We start from the raw sequence: 20,973 nt of genomic DNA, 5'->3' as shown, positions 1-20,973 counted from the left end.
CAACAACGTTCCTAGATATTAAAATCGGTTTTTAAGTATTTGTCTGACCATCATAAATTTATAAATACTTTTTTTTTGTTAAAAATTTGTAAATACTTTGGTATATATTATATCTCGAATACCCGTAGGCAGTAGCGGGTCCAGAACAAAAATTTATCTGGAACACAAATAATTTATTATTAATAATATTAAATATATATAATAAAATATTAAATATAAAACTTTAAAATTCTATTTTATTGGTTTTTAAATATATTTAAATTGCATAGTAAATATATTTAGAATTATATAATAAAATATTAAATACAATAATTTAAAATCCTATTTTTATTGGTTTTTAAATATATTTAAATTGCATAGTAAATATATTTAGAATGAAATTATATCTAAAGATATATTATTTAATATTTATACATATTTAAACTCTTTATATTTTTGTGAAATAGTTTAAACTCTTTGTATATAAGATAAATTACAAAAAGTGATAGTATGTTATACTAATTTACTAGTTTTGTAATATTTTAAAAAATATACAGTAGAAAAAGAAGGATAGTTGTTGAGAAAAAAGTAGAAAAAAAATATATAATTGATATTTTTTAAAATAATATGTTGGTAAGTATAATAGGATAACACTGATCGTACGTGGGAAAGAAACACAAAAAAAAAGCAACCAAAAAGTTCAAAGAGTAGTTTCGAACTCGTCACCTAAGAAACTACATGGGGCACTTAACTACCAAATAAACTATGATAAATAATTAAACAATGGTTAATCAGAAATATTTTATTATTAGCATGGGGCACGTGCCCCACCCCATATGCACGTAGATCCGCCCCTGCCCGTAGGCCATGTCATTATAAAAGTACCAAGTTCGAGACCTTTTCTTTTATAACAGGTGCATGACTTATACTTGCATATCATCAAACAAATACAAATTAAACTCTAAATCTAGGGTATCACTATTATACTGTACACACTAATTAATTTTGTAAATTGTCATTATCTGAAAACAATGATGTCAACAAAATCTAGAAACTAAAACGAGCTTAATGGATTGGGAATTTATATATTAATTAAAATCATGTCATATCGAAATCTCTATTTCCCTTTTTTTTTTTTTTTCATAAAGGCTTATCTACTTGGAATTCTTTTTTTCTCTTAAATTACTTGGAAATAATATGAAATATATTTACAAATATATTCGATATATTATAAATTACAAAGCTTCAATTTCAGACCAAAGCCCCATATCCTTTTGTTACATATATTTCATCTTTCTCTCTCGTCTCCCTCTCTAGTCTCTTCTTTCATCGGAAGTGAAGAAGATGGATATGTACAAAGATGATAGCTCACCATACTGTTATTTCCATCCAAAAGAAGAATATGTTGGAGTTTGTCCACTCTGTTTGAATGAGAGGCTTCTTGTTTTAGCTTCAAAACAGAGATCATCAAGAACTAAACACTCTTCCTCTTCACCAATCATCAGCCTCCCCAAGATCTTCGCCTTGAGCTCCCTCCTCAGTCGCCTCGATCTCCGTCACCGTAAATTCCATCCCTCCTCCGATCTTGACGTCTCCACAAGCCAAGAAGGTACACAATTTTTATTTATTTATACTTCATACTCGCATAATATATAACATACATACATCTTATAATTAATAATCAGTTTTAATAAAAATAAAAATAAATACTTCAAGATCTAATTCCTATTAGTTATTTTCTCTTTCTTTCTTTCTTTTGGTTTGTCAAGACTCAAGAACACACAGTATTTTCCGTTTTCCAAAAAAAGATTTTCAACTTCTCCCACACAATATTTTAAAATTTTATAATATAAATCTATGTGTATGTGTGTGGAATCATGAGATGATTCTTAATTATTTGTAACGATGTTCATAATTTTCTGTTTATATTCATATAGGCACTACATAGTATATACACATACACATTTATATTAGACTCATTTTTTTCAGAAAGGAGTTCATATTAATATTATTTTAGATCGGGCCAGCTGAAAATTTTGTTTTACTCGATATAATGAGTTGTGTGCTATACGGCTAATTATCTTTTATAGTTGGTAAATAATGTCGTTTTGTATGAATATTGTACAAGATTATCAATTTTATTATTGAAATTCTGAGAGTTTCATATTTTGTTTTCAGATTCTTTCATATCAATAAAATTCGAAAACAATGGAAACGCGTCGTGGGAGAAGAAAGCAGTAGTGACAACAAAGGTTTGTGTAGACAACACAACAAACCCAACATGCAAGAAGCAGCAATCCCCTATAACGAGCAGCACCAGTATCGTAGAGCACACCACTGCCAAGTCATCGCTTAGGTGGCGCAAGCGGATTGGTCATCTCTTCCACGTTATCAAACTCAGGTCAGGATCGTCCACCACTTCTTGTCACGTGGCATCATCCAAGGTCGAAGGAGCCAAAGTGAGGAAACAGGGTTGGATGGTGAGGACCTTAACCAGAAGAAAATCCAGGAAAAGTAAAAGTTGATGATTTTTTTATGTCATATATAACTAATTATTACATTTAAAAAAAACAAATACTTTTCTATATATTTTTTGTAGTTTACTATTTTGGTTTGGTCGTTTTTTCAATGATTGATGCTTCTGTTCGAAGAAGAATTATGTGAAAGTATTTTCTTTTGTAAATAATGACAATACATGGTTTGAATCGATTGCATCCATAACTAAATTATTGAATTAGTTTTAGAGTTTTGCTTAAATATGTATTACATTTACATGTAAGGATATGTAAAGGGACAAGAGTCTTTCCCTACACCATACCTCTTTGTAGGCATGTGGTCTGAGTCTGATAAAAGCCATTAAAAGATGGGACAAGGGTCAAAACTCAAAGTAGTCTTTTAGCATTATTTCAATATGACAAAAGAGAAAGTTTTGATTTTTGAACACAGAAAAATAAAGGTATAATTAAAGAGAGAAGAAAACTAGGAAAGTGAGTTTCTTTAATATAAATAATTTTGCATGGGATTCTTGAAGTTTTTTCTACTATGACTTTTAGTCTCACCTTAATTCCTTTTTATTATTTTATAGGAAAAAAAATAGAGTAGTACAAGTTATGCAAGAAGACGAGTCCATGTTAGCTTGTTCACAATAGTGGGAAACATTGGAGCACAAAAAATGGACCCCAAAGCATTGCCCCATTCACATTGTCTTATAGTTGTCTCTTTTGTATACATTGTATATTTCCGAATCTCAAACTTTTAAGATTTTTGTTGATACATATTATAATAGAAACGATCGAGATACTTATAGCACATCGGTTTATGTTGGAGAGTTGTTCATGTCATATGTTTTACCAAGTTCATTTTGATTCGAACGAAATTGGTTAAAATGTTGAAATCAATAGTAGATTCATTTGACAACTGATTTTGATATTTGAACTTTATTGTGTTTGAGATGACAACTCAAAGGAAAAAAGTGGCTTTTAATTTGGCTAAGTTCAATCAAAAGTAGGAAAGCAATGTGACTACTCCAAGGAAAATTATATAAGAATTTATCAATGTGGTAAGACTGATGCGAAGGAAAACCTAATTTTTAGGTTAATAAAAAGGACGAATAGACATTTGTTTGTTTTGTGACTTTTGTCCACTTTTTTTTCGTGCCCTATGTCGAACAGGTTAGCTGAAAGTGTGTAGTAATTGGTTGTTCTTTTTTCTGGTCAGGAAACTAGTTCTTATTCAGCAAAGAAAGTTTAAAAACCTTGCAAAGTGTAGTTGTGGGTAGCTCTCGGAACAAATTAAAACAAAGTTGGATAGTCAAGAAACATCAACGATCGAGTAATGATATAGTAGAATGTTTAGTCGATTAGAGTTTTGTTGACCATGGTTTTATCATAATTGTTTTGCATATCAAATGTATAAGTGAAAGATTTAATATGATTTTTGCATAAATTTCGTAAATTTACTTTTCATTTTGTCGAGAGCGTTGGCTGTAGGGTTAAACGGGACCATTATAATAGATGATCGTATTCAAAATTAGGACCTGGACCACCTACCTATATATTTTTTACCTAATTTATATGAAAGATTTCGAAGAATTAAATGATTCTTTTTTATAGTAATAGTCCCATTTAGATTGATCCAAAAATCCTTAGATATAATTGTCACAAAGAATGGAAAATTTCATATATGATGAACAAGACAATAATCCTTGATCAGGACGTAAGCCCAAGTGGTCTGCGTATGCATAGACACACACACATAGAGATAGCCAATACGAAAATGCAAATCGTATAATACGACATGGGGACTAAATTTAAAACACTTTGATATTATGTATATGTACAAAATATGAGATTTTACGACCATAATAAATTGATATTGAATGATAATGCATGGTCTATATGTTATAAACGTAGGTCATGATATTATGAGTGACAACAACATGTGGGATTCAAATTTCAAAGTCTTGAACTAAAGAAAGTGACGTATACTTGGAACCATTTCAACTACAACAGTTATCCAATTTTTCTTTTTTTATTAAACAATATATGCACTTGTTCCATTACATTAATATGAATATTTATACACATATATCACTTTGTTACTTATGTTACATAGCAAAACCCAACAGAATATATGAATTTTTTTTAATTATAATTATTTTAATTTTAATATTGTTGCTCACAGTCACAGTATAATTCATTTCGGTAACAATTTTCAGAATTAAAAAAAAAAAAAAAAAACAGATGTAATATAACATATGCTCAAATGTTTAATGTATTATTGGGTTTCAAAACTAACGGGCTTGGAGAAATGTCTTATTACAGCCCACTACTATGTAACTTTTCATAACTTCATTAAATGCTGAAGAAAAAGGTTAGATATACGATCTCATCATATTATTCTCTCCCTCTCTTCCTCTTTTAAAAATTTGAAAAAAAGGAAAATACAATTCAAAAGTGTAAAGAATTAACAACCACAAAAAGAAAGAACTTCGCTTTTTTTTTCTTTTTTCGCCATGTTATATATTCTTGATTTTGGAGACGAATCATATAAGCACTGTAAAGGGGTACACTTCATTGCATATGTGACCTGTTTCTAGTCTGGTAAATCTTGTTTTCTCCTCAAGTCTTTCGTCTATTGTTTTTTTGTAACAAAGTGTTATTACATATGAGAAACACAAAGATGTTATTAGTACTTTTTAATGACGTGTTATTGAAGTGATTGTTAAATTCATTAACAGGTGTTCTTCATGCGTGTTTTTTGTGGTCCAGTGACCAGTAGATAGTTTAAGTACTTAAGATTGTTGTTAAAGTGTGGCTTGAAAGCAAAATCTGTGAAACTGATAAGCCAAGTTACGTATTTTGTTTTCTTATGTTCCCATAAGACTGTTGGGTTTTGTTTTATCGTGTGTTTGGATGCATATGTCCAAATTCAATATTCTTTCCCGTGAGATTTACTTTTGATTCCGTAGAGGAAAGGCCCTGTTCTGGTTATAGTGTTTTGAGGGATTCAACTTTCTCTCTTCTTTCAGATCCTTGAGTTTGTGATGTGATGATTGGTATACTACTTTGATCTCGGAACCAGCAATGGATTCTAAAGATGAGCTTGTGAAACAACATGCCAAAGTTGCAGAAGATGCTCTTGGTGGTAATTAGTCTTACCTTTTTCTTCATCCTGCTTCTGCAATTTTTTATTTTCTAGTGAGAACATTTTCTCTTGTTGGTATTTTAAGGATGGGAAAGAGCTGAGAATGAAGTGGTTGAGCTGAAGCAAAAGCTGGAGGACGCGGCTAGTAAGAACAATGTGTTGGAAGATAGGGTAAGTTATCTTGATGGGGCTCTCAAGGAGTGTGTTAGACAACTGAGGCAATTTAGAGATGAGCAAGAGGATAAAATTCAAGAAGCTGTGACTAGATGTAGCAAGGAGTTGCAATCTGCTAACACCGGTCTAGAGAGACGAGTTCTTGAGATACACAAGGAAGCAGAAGCTGCTAAATCTGAAAACATGGTGTTGAGACGAGAGTTTCTTGCACAGCGGGAGGAGCTTGAGATTGTGATGGTTGAGAGGGACTTGAGCACTCAAGCAGCTGAAACTGCTAGTAAGCAGCATTTAGGTAGCATAAAGAAGGTGGCGAAACTCGAAGCTGAGTGCAGGAAGCTTAGAAGTTTGGCTAAATCATCATCATCATCACTATCATCTAATCAATCTTCAGATAGTCATTCAGATGGAGGAAGGGAGAAAATCGAGGGGAGCTGCTCTGATTCGTGGGCATCATCAGCATTGATTTCTGAATTATATCAATTCAAAAGTGGTGATAGAAGTCATCATGGAACTACTTTATCCACTGAAGTTGATCTCATGGATGATTTCCTTGAGATGGAACGTCTTGTGGCTCTGCCAGAGACACAGGCTAAAAACTGTAACACTGAGTATGAATTGAACTTAGTGGAGAAGTTGGAGAAGCTACAAGCCGAAAAGAATGAGCTTGAATGCGAAGTTAACTGTTGTAGGGAAGCGGAAAAGAGACTGAGCTTAGAGCTTGAAGCTGTTGTTGGTGATAAAATGGAGTTGGAAGATATGTTAAAGAAGATGGAAGCTGAGAAAGCTGAACTAAAGATATCGTTTGATGTAATCAATGATAAATATCAAGAATCTAAATTTTGTTTTCAAGAAGTTGAGATGAAGCTGGAGAAGCTACAAGCAGAAAAGGATGAGCTTGACAATGAAGTTAAATGTTGTAGAGAAGCAGAGAAGAGATTGAGCTTAGAGCTTAAAGATGTTGTTGGTGACAAAATGGAGTTGGAAGATGTAATAAAGAAGATGGAAGCTCAGAAAGCTGAGCTTAAGATATCTTTTGACATCATCAGAGATAAGTATCAAGAATCTGGAGTTTGTTTTCAAGAAGTTGAGATGAAGTTGGAGAAGCTACAAACAGAAAAGGATGAGCTTGACAGTGAAGTAAAACGTTGTAGAGAAGCGGAGAAGAGACTTAGCTTAGAGCTCGAAGCTATTGTTGGTGACAAAATTGAGTTGGAAGATAAATTAGAGAAGATGGAAGCTGAGAAATCTGAGCTAAAGATATGGTCTGAAGTAATCAAAGATCAATATCAAGAATCTAGAGTTTGTTTTCAAAAAGTTGAGATGAAGTTAGAAGAGATCAAAAGGGAGCTGAAACTAGCTAATGAATCTAAAACACAAGCTGAAACTCAGGTCATGCAAATGGAAGCAGAGGTGAGAAATGAGAAGATTGTCTCTGATGAGCTAAAGGAAAAGTGTGAGAAATATAAAGAGGAGCTTAGAAGAGAGATAGAAGAGAAGACAATGATCAGGAGAAAAAAATTAGAATCAAAGATCAAACAGGTTCAGTTTTGTATTTTTACTGATCACTAATTAGCTTTAATTCTTGTTTCACTAAAGTTGATTCTATTCTATTGCAGGAAGACATAGAAACAGCTGCAGGAAAATTTGAAGATTGTCAGAAAACAATAGCATCACTGGGGAAACAGCTACAATCTCTTGCAACACTTGAAGATTTCTTGATCGGTATAGCAAACATTCCAGATTCTGCAAGTTCTGTTCACAAGAAGGAAGCATTTTTACGAAAAGATCCTCCTGAGTGCATCAAAACAATCAATGGAAGGTCGCATGAGTATACTGCAACCAAGAACAGCAACAACAATACTTTACATCCATGTTCATCTTCTTCTGATTCAACAACAGTGTCATTAATTATGTCATCAAACCGAGGGAGTTCTGAGAAGAATCGTAATGGATTTGCCACGGTTTTTTCCAGAAGTAGAAATGCAATACATTTGGGGAGTTAGGAGAAGCAAATAGGTTCTTGCAGTAGCTAGAGTCAATCTGATTGTTTAATCGGATTCTTACAATAGTTTTCAGATTCTGACTTGTTCTTCTTACCAAAAGGATCATCCTTGTTTCTTCTGCGCTACAAAATGTTGTAATCTTCTTAATCTTATATGTCATGTGAGTTGTGAGTTTTATCTTTGTTTTTTCAGTCTCACCAATGTGATGCATTATGGTTGCTCAATAGATAAAGGCAACGAAGACTGCATTGGTTGTGTCGAAAAACACAATATTTTCGATTATATTCTAAAATGGTGCATGCAACATACAGTCACCTGAGGTTCTATGGTGTAGTGGTTAGCACTCTGGACTTTGAATCCAGCGACCTGGGTTCGACTCCCGGTAGGACCTCTCTTGCTCTTGCATCCTTTTTTTTTCCCCAAACATTGTAATTAGAGATGGCAAAAAAACTGAACCAAACAAATATCCATCAGCTCAAACTAAACCACTTTGAACTCAAATGTAACAGAATAAAACCCATTAAAATTTTATTTTATATAATAAATCTAATATATAAAGACATTAAACTATACCAAATGAATATAAAATTTAACAAAATATAATATTAATTAGATTAAATGTAAACCAAGATCATGTCTTCAAACCGAACCAAAAGTCTAGTTTGAAAAAGCGAATGCCCCCAAGCCTAATTGTAATCACCAATAAATAACATTTACAAATAGTTTATTTTTTATTTTATTTTTCCCTGTAGTACAAATAGTTCTGAATGCTATTAGAACTTAGTTAGTAGCAACACCTCAGATACACAAACAACAGATGAGTGGAGTAGTAGTTACACAACAAACCATATTCTGCAACTGTGAGCGTCTAAATTGGCTACTATTCTCCATGGTTGTGATGATTGATGTTCTCTTGATTTCTCTTGGTACTTCTCTCTCTTCTGAAAGCATGAAACAGATCCAATCCTAGGCCGACATTGAGGATGTGCATTCCCGCCATACCAGACAGAGCTAGGGGTAACTCCACGCCTCTCCCAAACTTGTGTGCGTCTTTGATTAGCTTGACAGAGATGAGAATGTGAGGAATGCACCTTGCAAACACAAAGGTTGTCCAGTTTAGTACCCACTCCAGTTTAACCAATGCCGTGTTACTGTCTCGGATTCCCGCCATTCTCCTTAGCTTCCTCACGTGCAGAAAGATCGAATGCATCTGTTTATACATTGAAATAACAAAAGTCACTTTGGTTCACATAGGTACATGTTGGGAGTTGAAAATTGTAGTCTATCTCCAACTGGATTACTATATATATGAAACTAGAGCTAAACTCATGTTAGCATGGTCCGCAAACGAAACAGCCAGAAAAAAATTCAGGAAGAAAAAAGTGGAACGTACCTCACAAATGAGAGTAAGAATCAGGTAGTTGATGGTTACATTTCGGTACAGAGCCAAGGTGAAGCAAACAAGGAGGACGAGATGGTGAATTAGAATGGAAGGTATTAAGCCGCTGTACAGCCGGTACTGAAGCATATCCCACTGGTCATACGCAAAGTAGCCGCATGAGAAACACAAAGCTGGATATGCCCATTTCCAAGTACCACCAACCAACTCAGAATGATCGAACATCTCGTCTAACCCTTTAGCTAAGCATTGATTGAGCAGAATGAAAACCACTGTAGTTAACACAAGTGGGAGAGTAGAACTTAAATCAGTATGGCTTGGTGAAGAAACATCATATAACAAAATAATGGCAAAAACAGATGGTGTAAATGGTCTTTTAATCCGTTTAATACATACATTCAAGGGTATAAGTATAACTAAATGATCCGCTTAAATAGGAGCAACGAGTAAGCTCCCCAGACCCAAAGATAATAGAATCGTAGGTATATGCTTTATAAGAACGGTTACCGCAATCCAAGAAACAAATGGCATTCTGATAAGAATGCCAAAAATTCTCCTCCCCTTACTAATACCAACTCATAGACCAACAACCCAAACAACTTATTTACCCACCCACAGCATCCCAATCATGGAATCAACAAAGCTACAGATTAAAATTGGAAGTTGAAGAGTTAATACTTTTTACCACATTAACCTAAAACATCAAAATCTGTTTCTGTCAAAAATTAAACAGAGACGGAAGGGGGGGACCTGATGCGGAGGTAACGATAGAGTGCAAAAGCGAGACAGAGGTATTAACAAAGAGAGGGTCACGAGATATCCACGAACGAACCACCCAATTCATCAATTGAAAGAAACATCCACCGCATATCACCCATAGAAGCTCGTTCCGGAGATTGAAAACAATCTCAAACACGACGGATACTAGCCATAGAAGCAGCGTCGCTAAAAAGAACTGCCCTGCTCCATTCTTCTTCCCTGCCGTGCTCCCAATCCCGTTCCTCGCCATCGAAAACCCCTGTCTCTCTCTCTCTCTCCGCCCCTCCCGTAGATTTCTTGATAACTCCGGCAAAGCTCAACCCTAAATTGGATTCTCAGCTGGAAGCTCCGATGATATACATTTCCAATTTTGGCGGAAGAGACTTATACAAATGCCTTTAACGTAGTAGCCTCTTTGGGACGCAACGGACACGTGTCCTTCGGTACTTGATCCTTCTTGATGGCTGAGTCATCTAATTAAATACAATGTCAATGCCGACGTTTCGATGTCGACGATCCTTTCAGGCCTAATTACGGCCCATTTTGAGAATAAATCAGCCCTTATGTAATCATGATTCGGAAAGATCGGCAAACCACTCCAATACTTGCTATATACATGTAGTAGACAGTACAACAAAAAAATCAATGAACTGCGTTGTTAGTAGTTGTTTTACACACACACAAGGGGGAACACGACGACTATAAACAAAACACCATCAAGTAATATTTTAGACAGGTTTCCAAACTGATAAAACCTCTTGAAACATCTCAAGCATCAGTTCTCGATCAGCTTGCCTGAAGAAACTGCTGATTTCTTCTCTGACATCATAAATCTTTCCGAAATCAAACAAGTACATCAGACACCCTTTCTTCAGTTTCTCCAGCTGATAAAGCCAGGCTTCTTGTAGCCTCTCGAGCACATTACCCGAGTTTATATCTTCCATCAGGCTTTCCTCGCAGGACGCTTTCAAATCCGTTATGTCGTACTTGTTTGCAGCACCGAGGAGGGCGAGCCTGTGTTTCCAGAAGTCTTCTTGGGTTATGTTTCCGTAGAGGTAACTTAGGAGAGCCATGCAAGATTCTCTTGACATGTCGTCGATGTGGATTGTGGATGATTCTTTTTCCTTGAGGTCGTGGTGGAACATGCTTTTGAATACGGTTGAGCTTGCCGAGAGGATGGCTTTGTGAGCAGAGAGCGTGCCGTCGGCTGTGTGGATGGTTACATCGGTTAGGATGCTTTCCTCTAGCATCCGGGATAAACATTTGAGAGTGGTTTGTGTTGAGATTGATTGCATTGTTGCATCGATTGGCCAAACAGGCGAAGCTTCACCACCCTGGATTTATATTTGATTTAAATTGATCAACCATAAAATACTAGAGAAAGCTATAATAGAATCATCATTATGAACACGAGAAGAAATAAGGTGAAAACTGACATTCAAAGGGAAGATTTTGAGATCAAGAAACTCGACGTCAATGGTGAATCGACCGTGGAAGCTGGAATCCACATGCCACACACAATCATCAGTTGTACGCAGCAGTTTTTCATAAACTGCACCACAATACAGAGTATCTCTCAGCTAACATATATATAAACAAAAGCTAGATTTCAGTTCTAACCATATATTCCCATAGTTCCATCTCATTCCAATATAAATTAATCCTAATTCAAACTTCCAAATCCAGTAAAGTCAAATTGAGAAACCAACACATACCAGGAGAGATGTAGAATCTACGATTGGGGCCAACGTTGGAGACACGAAGAACAAATTTGGCAACAGGAGGTTGCTCCTTAGATACTCTAGACAGTTCTGGGAATAGCCTCACTGATAGATAACGGTTCCTCTCTATTGACAGATGCCTTCATTACATCCCACAAACACACAACACAAATTCAAAACAAAAAAAAAAAATCAATCCGAGAAAAAAAAATTCCCCAAATGTTAAAAAATAAAAACGCAAAAGTAGAAAGAATTTACCAATTCCAAATCCCAACTTTGAAAGGATCTGATTTTTTAAAAGAGCAAGGTCCAAAATTTTCAATCCGCCATTGAGCTAACCTCGAGATTGTCTCCACCTTCGTGTCCCCCATCCACTCTCTCTCTCTCTCTCTCTCAAGTTTTGACTTCCTTTCTCTCTCAACTCTTTTACTTCACGCCAAAATAACACGACGAAGCAAGCAACAACTACACACTCAGGTGCCTCCATCGCTTGCCAAGTGTACGACGATGTTGCGTTTTTTAATTCTTCAAACCCGGTTCGCTCCGGTTTAGTTTAGTAACCAAATTAGAAATTGGAAAGAGACGACGAAACGAGTTAGAGAGTGATCAGATAAAAAAAAAAATGGCGACGAAGGAGAAACCGAAGATCGTGTGGAACGAAGGGAGGCATAGATTCGAGACGGAGGATCACGAAGCTTTCATAGAATACAAGATGAAGAACGAAGGTAGTAAAGTCATCATGGATCTGGTTCGAACCTTTGTACCGCCGTCAAAAGCAGGATTAGGTTTGGCTTCGCTTCTCTGCGTTGCCGCCTTTGAACACGCCTCCGAACACTCTTTCTCCATCGTCCCCACTTGCTCTTACGTCTCCGTATACTCCTCTTCCTCAAAATTGTGTATTTGATATCAGATTCTTGTACTGTTTTTATGAAATGTCTCGTGTTTTTTATTGCAGGATACGTTTCTTCCTCGAAACCCATCGTCGAAGCATCTGGTTCACTCAGAGGATTCCAAGACCATCAAGTCTAGCATCTGATCTCATCAAGTCTTCGCTTCTTCTACTTAAAAAGCCTTTGGTGTAATAAAACTTAAAACACTTCAGCAGGTTACATTATTATAAAAGCTTACTTCATGTCTCTGTAACAACAAAAATCCCGGTATGTATTGTATTTTTTCACAATTCGACAGCAACAAAACACTAATGTCGTCATCATTATAAAAATAAAACGTGACAAAAAAACATTATTCTATATTACATATTTGTACAGAAACGTTGTTCTTGAGTCTTTTTTTAGCCGGTGACAAAGTAATCCATTTTCTCCGGTGGCAAGTTCAAAACAGATTGATCAACCTAACATCATCAAGAAACAGATTCAGGTCAAAATCAATTGTAAATGAAATGAACAAAGGGAACAATAAAGCACGATTGTTATGGTTTTACTTGCCTCTTCGAATGGAACGAAGACGAATGGAGTCATACCCCTCTTGTGTGAGACAGCAGGTATATCCGGGTTGTGAGTTTCATCGTCTTCCCAACCTTCAACTAGACCAAGAATGTCTTCTTCTGTGTTGCTTACTTCGTCATCGTTCACACCACTTGTCACAAGTGACAGCAAATCCATCCGGTTATTTGCTCCAATCGCTGTTCCTCTTAACCTAACCACACCCACAAAAAACAAACCCATAGTAAAGATCACAATGACTAGGAGCTACTCAACTTTAAACCATCTTATGGCTTATCATAGGAATATTCATCACATTCACATTCATTAGACACGGTACTTAAAGATAAGTAAAATGCATTCTTCCCAAAAGGTTAGATCCTTTTAAACAAGTCTAGATTCCCGGTAAGGTTCTAAATGATTCTATCGAAAAGAAAAATTCATTGTCCTGTTTTGAGGGATTGAAATACCTTAAACGGATCCTTAAGACGGTTGGGGTTGTCCCTGGGTACAGAACAGCTGCTTCAATCTGCAAAAAAGAGAATGTTTTCAGGATAATGAAGATGTAATGTTGTTGATGATCTCTAGCCAATAAAGCAGTTAGAGGCAGCTAACCTTATCATCTGACATTGACAATGTGTAGGTGCCTCTGTAAAGATTGTCAGATTTAGAAGAAGCCTTAAAGTTCATGTACTTGGCAACATCCTTCAATTTCTGCGATGAGTTCTGGAGAATATAATAAAATATAACCAATTTTGAGAATTATCAGAGCCAGCAACTCACATTTATACCTAGTTAGATTAAAGTGTGCAAACCTTGTAAAGAAATCTGCCAGATGGGTAAAATCTTATGTAGCGGTAGTAACAAACCTGCAACAAAAAATTCCAAATGAGGAGGCCACTCAATTAATGTGTCTGTATGGGACAGATGAAGAAAAGAGAGCAAGACTATGAAAAAAGACAAAGACTTTACTATATGAACTGGATTTGTAATCTTCCACTCAGCAATCCCAGCTCGAATGTAAGTATTCCTACTCACATAAAGACCTGAGAAGAGAAGAAGACACAAAGTTTGAAAATAATCATACATATATGAAGAGTTAATAAGTATGACATAAGGTTACTTTGATGAATAAAGGAATAAATAGTGATACCACAACAATCACTAGGTGGTAGAATCTCATGAAGGAAGGGGATGGATGAAAGCAAGAAAGATTTACCATCAGTACGAACTCTGGATCTAAGAAGCCACATTTTCCTCCAAGATCCATCATATGTAGACTGCAAGATGTTATAGTTTTCGATAACACCAGTAGTCTGCCAAGCTTTCAAGCAAGCATTACGCCAGAAGACAGGGTTTCGAACAGTGTACCTCCACTTTCGGCATACACAAGCTGCTCTACCTAAGTCATAAGGCATCATCCGAGCAAACACCTACGAAGTAACATCATATCCATGAGTACATACGAAACAACATGGGAAAGGCTAGTAGTATAACGAGGAAACAAGAAAAAGGAAGAAAGGGAAGCTCAAAACCTCGAAAAGAAGCTCATCAGGCAAGCAACGATGAATCAAAGCTGGATCATAATGGGGTATACTGCTTGTACTTCCGCATGGTGCCACAGGCCTCACATGGACTCCATAGAGATCTACAACATGGGAAAAAAGATGATGTAACTACTCATCTCAAAAACGTAAAACAAAATTTGTGATAAAAGATGAAAACACAGTAGAGAGAGAGAATGATTTAGATGTACCAAGCCAAGGCCTCTTAGTGATAAAGTATTGGACAGTCCTGAGCCGCAACGCAGATTCGAGCTCAGATGGTATAGTGAGAGCATCTGTGACGACAATGAAGAAGAGACACCAAGCGAATCAGTAATTAGCCACAACACTCTCCTTTCATATCGTAAAAAATACAACTTGTATATCATTTTCTCAATTTGTGATAGAGCACATCCACGAGACCAAATAGATCATGTATGATCCAAATCAACATGAGATGATTTGAGAGCAAATATAGAGAAAAGCTCAATAATAAGACCCACAAAACCATGATACAGTTCCAAAATTTATCCCCAAAAAAAAAAAAACAGAAAATTTCTCAAATTTTATCTGTTCTTGATGATGTCATATATCGATACGATGAAAAAATCAAAAAAAAATATCAATACGAAATCGAAATACCTGATGTCATGGAAACTGATAGACGATTTGAAAAATCCGGCGAGTTCGTAGCCGCCCGTGCGCGCTCCCTGTTACCGGGAAAACAAGAAGACGATAGAACCAGACTCTCTCTCTCTGTCTTTTAGTTTTATTTGTTTTTCTCGAGGTCCACGTTGTTCCAACAAAACCGACATATCCGAGTTCTGATCAGTTAGTTCCAAGGTCGGTTTCAATATCTCGTTAACCAAGTGGTTTAGTTTGACCGTTTCGTCTGATAATATTAGAGAGTTACAGTGGTTCCTCCTTAATTTGTTTAGGCAAGAAATCAAGAATAACCAAAAAATTGTGACAATCTTTTAGTCTTTTGATCAATTAATTTTTGTATTCTAAAACCTTAAAAATAAAAGAATAAAACTTGCAAAAAACTGAGAATTAACTTAACAATGAAATGCGTTACAACAAAGTTTATTCATCTCCCATATATCTCCTAGCTATTTCCAACTGAGTGAGTGTGATCAACAAGCTAGCTAGCTCCACATTTTGCATTTCCTTTTTGGCCTCAAGCACAAAATGGTCAAAATCCCTAACATATCTCGTTCTTATCCTCATCGGATACGTAGATCTTCAGCGAAAGGTGAGATCCTTTAGCATTGTATATATTTAATGAAGTCGTACTCATGAAATACTCTTATGCTATAAAGATAATATCATTTAGCACCGTATATATTTTTACGCTTTTTGATGCTATTATGTTCTTACACTCATTTAAACTTCTATTTCATGTTCTCATGCTCATAGTGTTGAAGCATTAGGTACTCTAAGCCATGAATGTTCACCTGATATCTTGGTTTTGTACTTGGGGAAATTAGTAAAGAGCTTCTTTGGCGTACTGAAGGCGACTCCAGAATTGCATGTTGAGAGTGTTGTAAGAACACTTACCTCGGTCATTGGTGTAAGATGTTTTAACTATGTATTTTGTAAAACTTTTGGATTTAATCACGGCATGTATATAAGGCTAATTTCTGGGTAATTTCATCTATATATTTTAAAACTGTAAAACTAATCGAGAATTCAGTACAAATGATTATGATTTCTTAAAAAATGAATCAGACTTATTTCCTACCAAAATAAAGGAAATTTTATTTTATTTTTTTAAAGGAAAATGGGATGAAATTTTGTAGGAAAAGAGAATGAAAATTTGGAAGGAAAATAGAATGAAAGATTCGAAGGAATAGCAAAAGAAATGTTTAGAAGGAAACTGGTTTTCTTTCGAAAATGTAGAAGGAAAATAGTCAGTATCTCCTTCTACTTTTCCTTCCAATTTACCTTCGAGTTTTCCTTCGGCGCGATTTCGAAAGTAATTTCCTTCGCAATTCTCTCCATTTACGATTTCCTTCGGGCGATTACCTCCTACAGTTTTCGTAGGAAATTGGTAAGAAAAACGTCTTTCTTTCCATTTTCTTTCGATATCTTCAGTAGGAAATCTAATGTTTTCTTGTAGTGAGTAAAGAACTTGCTTGGAGTTTTGAAGGCTACCCCTGAATTCGATGTATTCGATGTGGAGAGTGTTGTAAGAACACTTACCTCAATCATTGGTTCTTCAAAGGTGACCTATAGATGCTTCTTTGTTTCTTTACCCTTTAATTATGATTGAATTTTGGACTAATATATGGTGAATTTGAATTTGGCAGGAACACTTCAAAGGCTACTACTCCCAAGTATCAAAAATTTTGAAATACCTGAACTTGAGCATTATGAAGTTCCAACCAGTGAGCTGTGTATTAAGTCACTTAAGTGTCTATTGGCTATGAAGGATTTAGTTGAAAATGAAATATCCATGGAAGATGCTGGGGAGGTATTGTTGCTCCGTTACTAAATTTATTACTTCAAAGGATTTAGTTGAATCATTCTTTTTTCTCTCTCTCTTACTGGTTTTTTATTATTGATGTATTGGATTTGTGTCACATCATAAACAGGTTTGAATCAGTGCATTCTACATCAGAAGCATAGGATCCTGCAACACACAATATTTTGCAAAAAAATAAAACAGAACCAATAAACAAAATATCTATTTAAACACACATTTTTCAAATTTCTTTCAATTTAAAAACAATCAACCATCACTATATAGTACACTAATAGCAAATTATTTTAGTAAACTAATAGCCAGTTATTTGATTTTTTCTTTTGTTCAAAATTTGAGTAAAATTATACAAATTACTATTATTAGATCAAAATCATAACAAAAAATCTTATAACTTGATTATGTGGTTGATTTATAAACAGAGAAGAACATACCAAATTTGAACCAAAAATGTTTTAGGTTGGTGATTAAAAATGTAGTTTATAAAAAGCTCAATAGATTAGTCATTCTATTTTCAATTTGATTTTTTTACTAGATTAGTATATAAAAGACCTCATAAAATTTATTATCCCAAATTTAATAAGTCACATTTCAATTCTAAAATTTGGAGTTATGAATATGCATAAGTACATATATATATTTCATACAAAATTGAAGGTTTATTTTCTCTTCATGTAGATGTTGTTCCGGAAACTGTATAAAACTGGATCAATATTTCTGGAGAAAGAAATCATAGTTTCTTAACCGAGCGGATATTTCTCATTATCTTATTTTTAGCAATATACTTAATATACTAATTTTTGCCTAGCCTAGTTAAATTATCTTAAATTACCCCAATGTTTTGAAACTCGGTTCTGACCGGATGGTCGAACCGGTTTAACCGTGAACCGGAAGGTATCTCGGTCCGGATTACACTTCAAACCCGGATAATAAAAAAATTGGATAAAACCGGGAAAACTCGGCTAACCGGTAGATGACCCAGTGGTTGACCCGGCGGTTGGCCTAGCGGTTTGAGTTAAAATCAATAACTAATTGGTAATTCTTAATATTTGACTAATCCATTCCTCGGTTTGATTTATATAGTGAAGCATCACGTACTTCTTCCACTATACAATCGATGTGGGACAAAATGAATACTGTGTAGTTTTTTTTCTATTTCTTCCGTCACCATTTTTATTATTAGGAATTTTTTATTATATTTTACTGCTAGTCAACTTGTTTGAATTTAAAATCATAAGGTTTAGAAATTTACAATTAATGTTCAAAGATTAATTTACTATGATAAGATATGAAAACTTTTGTTTTGATATTTATAAAACCAAGATATAATATATACGACTATATATGATTATATATAATGAAACTGAGTGAATTATTGATCTGCGGTCAGACCGGGTCGACCCGGTGACCTAGAAGGTATTCCGGTTTGCTTTCAGGATCAGGTTTAAAAACAATGAATTACCCTCAATGATCTTATCATTTTTTATATTTCTAATGACATTTCAATGTATTTTCTTACACTTTTAATGTTAATTTTATAAATGTACTTCTCAATTAATATAGTAGAATTTGAAAACTTTCTTTTATTTAATATTTTTTTTTATCTATATATACATTTTTGAAGTAGGTTTAGAAGAATATAAGAAAGTTGTAACAAAATTGTTGTGTTATGAAGGAGATATATATAGGTACTGCCAAGTTTCATATGTTTGTAATTAAGCTACTATGGTAGGTATATTTATATTTCTATTAACAGCATATAAATTAGAAAATACACTACAAATCTTGATAGTAGCCTACATATTATAAAGTAATAGTGCAAAATTATTATATATATATATATATATTTTTTTTTTTCATTTTCAAGGTTAATAACTATATCTATTTTTCCAGAAGATCCTAAATTAAATTATAAATTAATTCCAGTAATAATTTACTTGTAAAGAAGTCAAAGATGAAAGTCTATTAACCTACATCTTCTTATACCAGTAATAAGGTTAATTGTTTAACTTGCTCAAAAATTAACTACTTTGAGGAACGGCTTGTTAGAAGCCTGCTTCACCATTGTTCAAGTGTTATTTTAGAAATTAAATAATATGTTATTTTTGATTTCTGCATTACACATGGTGAATAATATAAACCTTAAAGTGCTAAGATTGATCGAGACCCCAACGGTGTAGAAGGTTAGTTAATATAATAATATTCTCAATTTAGGATGTGCAAAATGACATTGAATTAAATTCATTAGCAATTTAGCATAAAGGCAACAAATATTCTGAAATTATTTTATTGAATTATTTGAATAACCAAATAGAGTTACCACAAAATCATACGTCTTACTTTTATTTTAATCCAAATAACCATTAAATGATAAACTTGGAAAGTTTGAGAAACAAAACAAAACGAAATAAAAAAAATAACCAAACTTCATTCTTCTCAATCTTGAAGATTAAGGTCTTTAATTTAGTTTATGTGGTATTCACATCATCCTTCTCCTCACCATCTTTAATTTAGGAGCTTCAAAAGTTAAAAGTAGCAGTCGTCAGTCATATTTCTTCTTCAGTTTTCTTCAAGTCCATTGGTTGAATACACATTAATTAGTTAAACATCACACAAAAAATAAAAGCCATGTTGATAAATAGATAGACGTAGTATATTAACTTACTTTTCAGCCTTCATTTAGTTGCCTTGTTGTTTGCTTCAAGAATCTCTATATCCCAAATGGAGACACTTGACCAAGAACATCTAGACATGAAAAACAAAACAATTTAGCCGATAGTATAATTTGCTTGTATTATATATTAACACCCATATGGTTTCTTAAAAAAGTACTTACCAATCAAATATATGTATAGTGATTTAGATCACCACTCAGAATTTTCTGAAATTATATTTAACCAATGAAGTCATTAAGTTTACCACATTTTAGTTTAGAAAACCCAACTTGTAGAGACTTGCATGAGTAAGACCAAAAGTCTCGATGAATCTCTATTCACCAACAGGGAGGTGAATGACGCACCAACCCTAAAGTAAAAAAGAATATTAGAAACAACAAAATAGAAAAAGAATAAGTAACAATAACAATGAAATGAGGAAAAAAAGTAGCAAATAACAACATTTTCATCGGCCAAAACTAATTCTTGTAATTAACTTTTTTTTGCTTGTGGTATATATAGAGGGAGAGTTTATCGTGTTTGATGAGATGCAAGTGAGAAGTATTTATAGTGTTTTGGCAAGAAAGTAGGGTTTTGGGTGAATATATACAAAATATCTTGCCGAGCAACTGTACAATATCTTGAGCATATCACAATTTCAAAAATCTTTGACTAAAATTTAGAAATTAGTTATGTCAATATTAGTTATGGAATATGCTAGTTATTATGAGTGTGAATGTATATTATGTAAAATTTTCATTTGTGTACATCGAAGAAAATTTGATTGACTCCATATTATTAGCATTTCAGTTTTTTACAAACAATCTTTACAAACAAATATTTTTTATTTGATCCGATTCGATTTGCAATTTTATTACTATATTTTAGTTCTTATTATTTTGTAAAAATTTTAAGGATTAATTTAGTAAATTAGTATAAATAAAAGGGTAAATTGCCAAATGCAGCTTTTATATATATAAAAATTTTGATTCGATTTTTAGTCATATGGCCGAACGGGTTTGAGTCGATATTTACATAATTTAAAATATTATTAACTTGATGTTACAAAACGAATAAATCATCATTTCATTATTTTGTTAAAACAATCAATATTAGAATATTTGATATATATAAAAGTTGATTACATTACGATTATGTAAAAAAACA

General features: G+C 34.0%; 6 protein-coding genes and 1 non-coding gene across 9 annotated transcripts; 4 read left to right on the top strand and 3 right to left on the bottom strand.

The window, feature by feature from the left end:
* The first annotated feature begins 1,228 nt into the window (after positions 1 to 1,228).
* On the top strand, positions 1,229 to 2,686 carry LOC104740878 (uncharacterized). The gene is made up of 2 exons (XM_010461602.3): positions 1,229 to 1,588; positions 2,158 to 2,686. The coding sequence occupies exons 1-2, from the start codon at positions 1,324 to 1,326 to the stop codon at positions 2,502 to 2,504; spliced, it is 612 nt and encodes a 203-aa protein (XP_010459904.1). The 5' UTR covers positions 1,229 to 1,323; the 3' UTR covers positions 2,505 to 2,686.
* Positions 2,687 to 4,825: 2,139 nt separating this feature from the next.
* On the top strand, positions 4,826 to 7,977 carry LOC104740877 (filament-like plant protein 2). Of its 2 annotated transcripts, XM_010461601.3 has the most exons (4): positions 4,826 to 5,081; positions 5,510 to 5,625; positions 5,711 to 7,338; positions 7,416 to 7,977. In XM_010461601.3, the coding sequence occupies exons 2-4, from the start codon at positions 5,565 to 5,567 to the stop codon at positions 7,800 to 7,802; spliced, it is 2,076 nt and encodes a 691-aa protein (XP_010459903.1). In that variant the 5' UTR covers positions 4,826 to 5,081; positions 5,510 to 5,564; the 3' UTR covers positions 7,803 to 7,977. The 2 variants fall into 2 exon arrangements, with proteins under 2 accessions (XP_010459903.1, XP_087339159.1); XM_087483033.1 differs by lacking the exon at positions 4,826 to 5,081 and having other exon boundaries at positions 5,426 to 5,625.
* Positions 7,978 to 8,121: 144 nt separating this feature from the next.
* TRNAQ-UUG (transfer RNA glutamine (anticodon UUG)) lies at positions 8,122 to 8,193 on the top strand. The gene has a single exon. It is a non-coding gene; the product is annotated as a tRNA-Gln (tRNA).
* Positions 8,194 to 8,514: 321 nt separating this feature from the next.
* LOC104740876 (uncharacterized) lies at positions 8,515 to 10,508 on the bottom strand. The gene is made up of 3 exons (XM_010461599.3): positions 9,952 to 10,508; positions 9,196 to 9,473; positions 8,515 to 9,012 (listed from the first exon to the last, which is right to left on the bottom strand). Exons 1-3 carry the CDS (start codon positions 10,208 to 10,210, stop codon positions 8,683 to 8,685), a joined length of 867 nt encoding a protein of 288 aa, XP_010459901.1. The 5' UTR covers positions 10,211 to 10,508; the 3' UTR covers positions 8,515 to 8,682.
* Positions 10,509 to 10,543: 35 nt separating this feature from the next.
* LOC104740875 (BTB/POZ domain-containing protein At1g21780) lies at positions 10,544 to 12,552 on the bottom strand. Its single transcript, XM_010461598.2, has 4 exons — positions 11,940 to 12,552; positions 11,676 to 11,821; positions 11,397 to 11,512; positions 10,544 to 11,294 (listed from the first exon to the last, which is right to left on the bottom strand). The coding sequence occupies exons 1-4, from the start codon at positions 12,050 to 12,052 to the stop codon at positions 10,689 to 10,691; spliced, it is 981 nt and encodes a 326-aa protein (XP_010459900.1). The 5' UTR covers positions 12,053 to 12,552; the 3' UTR covers positions 10,544 to 10,688.
* Positions 12,286 to 12,933, top strand: LOC104740872 (acetyltransferase At1g77540). The gene is made up of 2 exons (XM_010461596.3): positions 12,286 to 12,552; positions 12,637 to 12,933. The coding sequence occupies exons 1-2, from the start codon at positions 12,304 to 12,306 to the stop codon at positions 12,715 to 12,717; spliced, it is 330 nt and encodes a 109-aa protein (XP_010459898.1). The 5' UTR covers positions 12,286 to 12,303; the 3' UTR covers positions 12,718 to 12,933.
* LOC104740874 (F-box protein 7) lies at positions 12,793 to 15,501 on the bottom strand. Of its 2 annotated transcripts, XM_087485433.1 has the most exons (11): positions 15,310 to 15,451; positions 14,880 to 14,963; positions 14,659 to 14,771; positions 14,495 to 14,556; positions 14,343 to 14,403; positions 14,096 to 14,169; positions 13,939 to 13,992; positions 13,739 to 13,849; positions 13,594 to 13,652; positions 13,127 to 13,337; positions 12,793 to 13,032 (listed from the first exon to the last, which is right to left on the bottom strand). In XM_087485433.1, the coding sequence occupies exons 4-11, from the start codon at positions 14,507 to 14,509 to the stop codon at positions 12,973 to 12,975; spliced, it is 645 nt and encodes a 214-aa protein (XP_087341559.1). In that variant the 5' UTR covers positions 14,510 to 14,556; positions 14,659 to 14,771; positions 14,880 to 14,963; positions 15,310 to 15,451; the 3' UTR covers positions 12,793 to 12,972. The 2 variants fall into 2 exon arrangements, with proteins under 2 accessions (XP_087341559.1, XP_010459899.2); XM_010461597.3 differs by having other exon boundaries at positions 14,343 to 14,556; positions 15,310 to 15,501.
* Between the last annotated feature and the right edge of the window lie 5,472 nt (positions 15,502 to 20,973).

Source organism: Camelina sativa, chromosome 14 (assembly GCF_030686135.1).
Source record: "Camelina sativa cultivar CO46 ecotype springtype chromosome 14, ASM3068613v1".
NCBI lineage: Eukaryota > Viridiplantae > Streptophyta > Magnoliopsida > Brassicales > Brassicaceae > Camelina > Camelina sativa.
This window is presented reverse-complemented; position numbering and strand designations above follow the sequence as displayed.

Excerpts from the sequence above, each read along its gene's own strand:
- LOC104740878 (XM_010461602.3), top strand. The coding sequence starts at position 1,324 with ATGGATATGTACAAAGATGATAGCTCACCATACTGTTATTTCCATCCA. Across the intron at positions 1,589-2,157 it reads CGTCTCCACAAGCCAAGAAG|ATTCTTTCATATCAATAAAA; the intron begins GTACACAATTTT and ends TTTTGTTTTCAG.
- LOC104740877 (XM_010461601.3), top strand. The coding sequence starts at position 5,565 with ATGGATTCTAAAGATGAGCTTGTGAAACAACATGCCAAAGTTGCAGAA. Across the intron at positions 5,626-5,710 it reads TGCAGAAGATGCTCTTGGTG|GATGGGAAAGAGCTGAGAAT; the intron begins GTAATTAGTCTT and ends TGGTATTTTAAG. Across the intron at positions 7,339-7,415 it reads TAGAATCAAAGATCAAACAG|GAAGACATAGAAACAGCTGC; the intron begins GTTCAGTTTTGT and ends ATTCTATTGCAG.
- LOC104740876 (XM_010461599.3), bottom strand. The coding sequence starts at position 10,210 with ATGGCGAGGAACGGGATTGGGAGCACGGCAGGGAAGAAGAATGGAGCA. Across the intron at positions 9,474-9,951 it reads TATCGTTACCTCCGCATCAG|TGGTTTTCATTCTGCTCAAT; the intron begins GTCCCCCCCTTC and ends TGTTAACTACAG. Across the intron at positions 9,013-9,195 it reads TTCTTACTCTCATTTGTGAG|ATGCATTCGATCTTTCTGCA; the intron begins GTACGTTCCACT and ends ATGTATAAACAG.
- LOC104740875 (XM_010461598.2), bottom strand. The coding sequence starts at position 12,052 with ATGGGGGACACGAAGGTGGAGACAATCTCGAGGTTAGCTCAATGGCGG. Across the intron at positions 11,822-11,939 it reads AAAGTTGGGATTTGGAATTG|GCATCTGTCAATAGAGAGGA; the intron begins GTAAATTCTTTC and ends GATGTAATGAAG. Across the intron at positions 11,295-11,396 it reads TCAAAATCTTCCCTTTGAAT|GGTGGTGAAGCTTCGCCTGT; the intron begins GTCAGTTTTCAC and ends ATATAAATCCAG.
- LOC104740872 (XM_010461596.3), top strand. The coding sequence starts at position 12,304 with ATGGCGACGAAGGAGAAACCGAAGATCGTGTGGAACGAAGGGAGGCAT. Across the intron at positions 12,553-12,636 it reads CCACTTGCTCTTACGTCTCC|GATACGTTTCTTCCTCGAAA; the intron begins GTATACTCCTCT and ends TTTTTATTGCAG.
- LOC104740874 (XM_010461597.3), bottom strand. Across the intron at positions 14,170-14,342 it reads ATCCAGAGTTCGTACTGATG|GTCTTTATGTGAGTAGGAAT; the intron begins GTAAATCTTTCT and ends TTCTCTTCTCAG. Across the intron at positions 13,653-13,738 it reads TGTCAATGTCAGATGATAAG|ATTGAAGCAGCTGTTCTGTA; the intron begins GTTAGCTGCCTC and ends TCTTTTTTGCAG.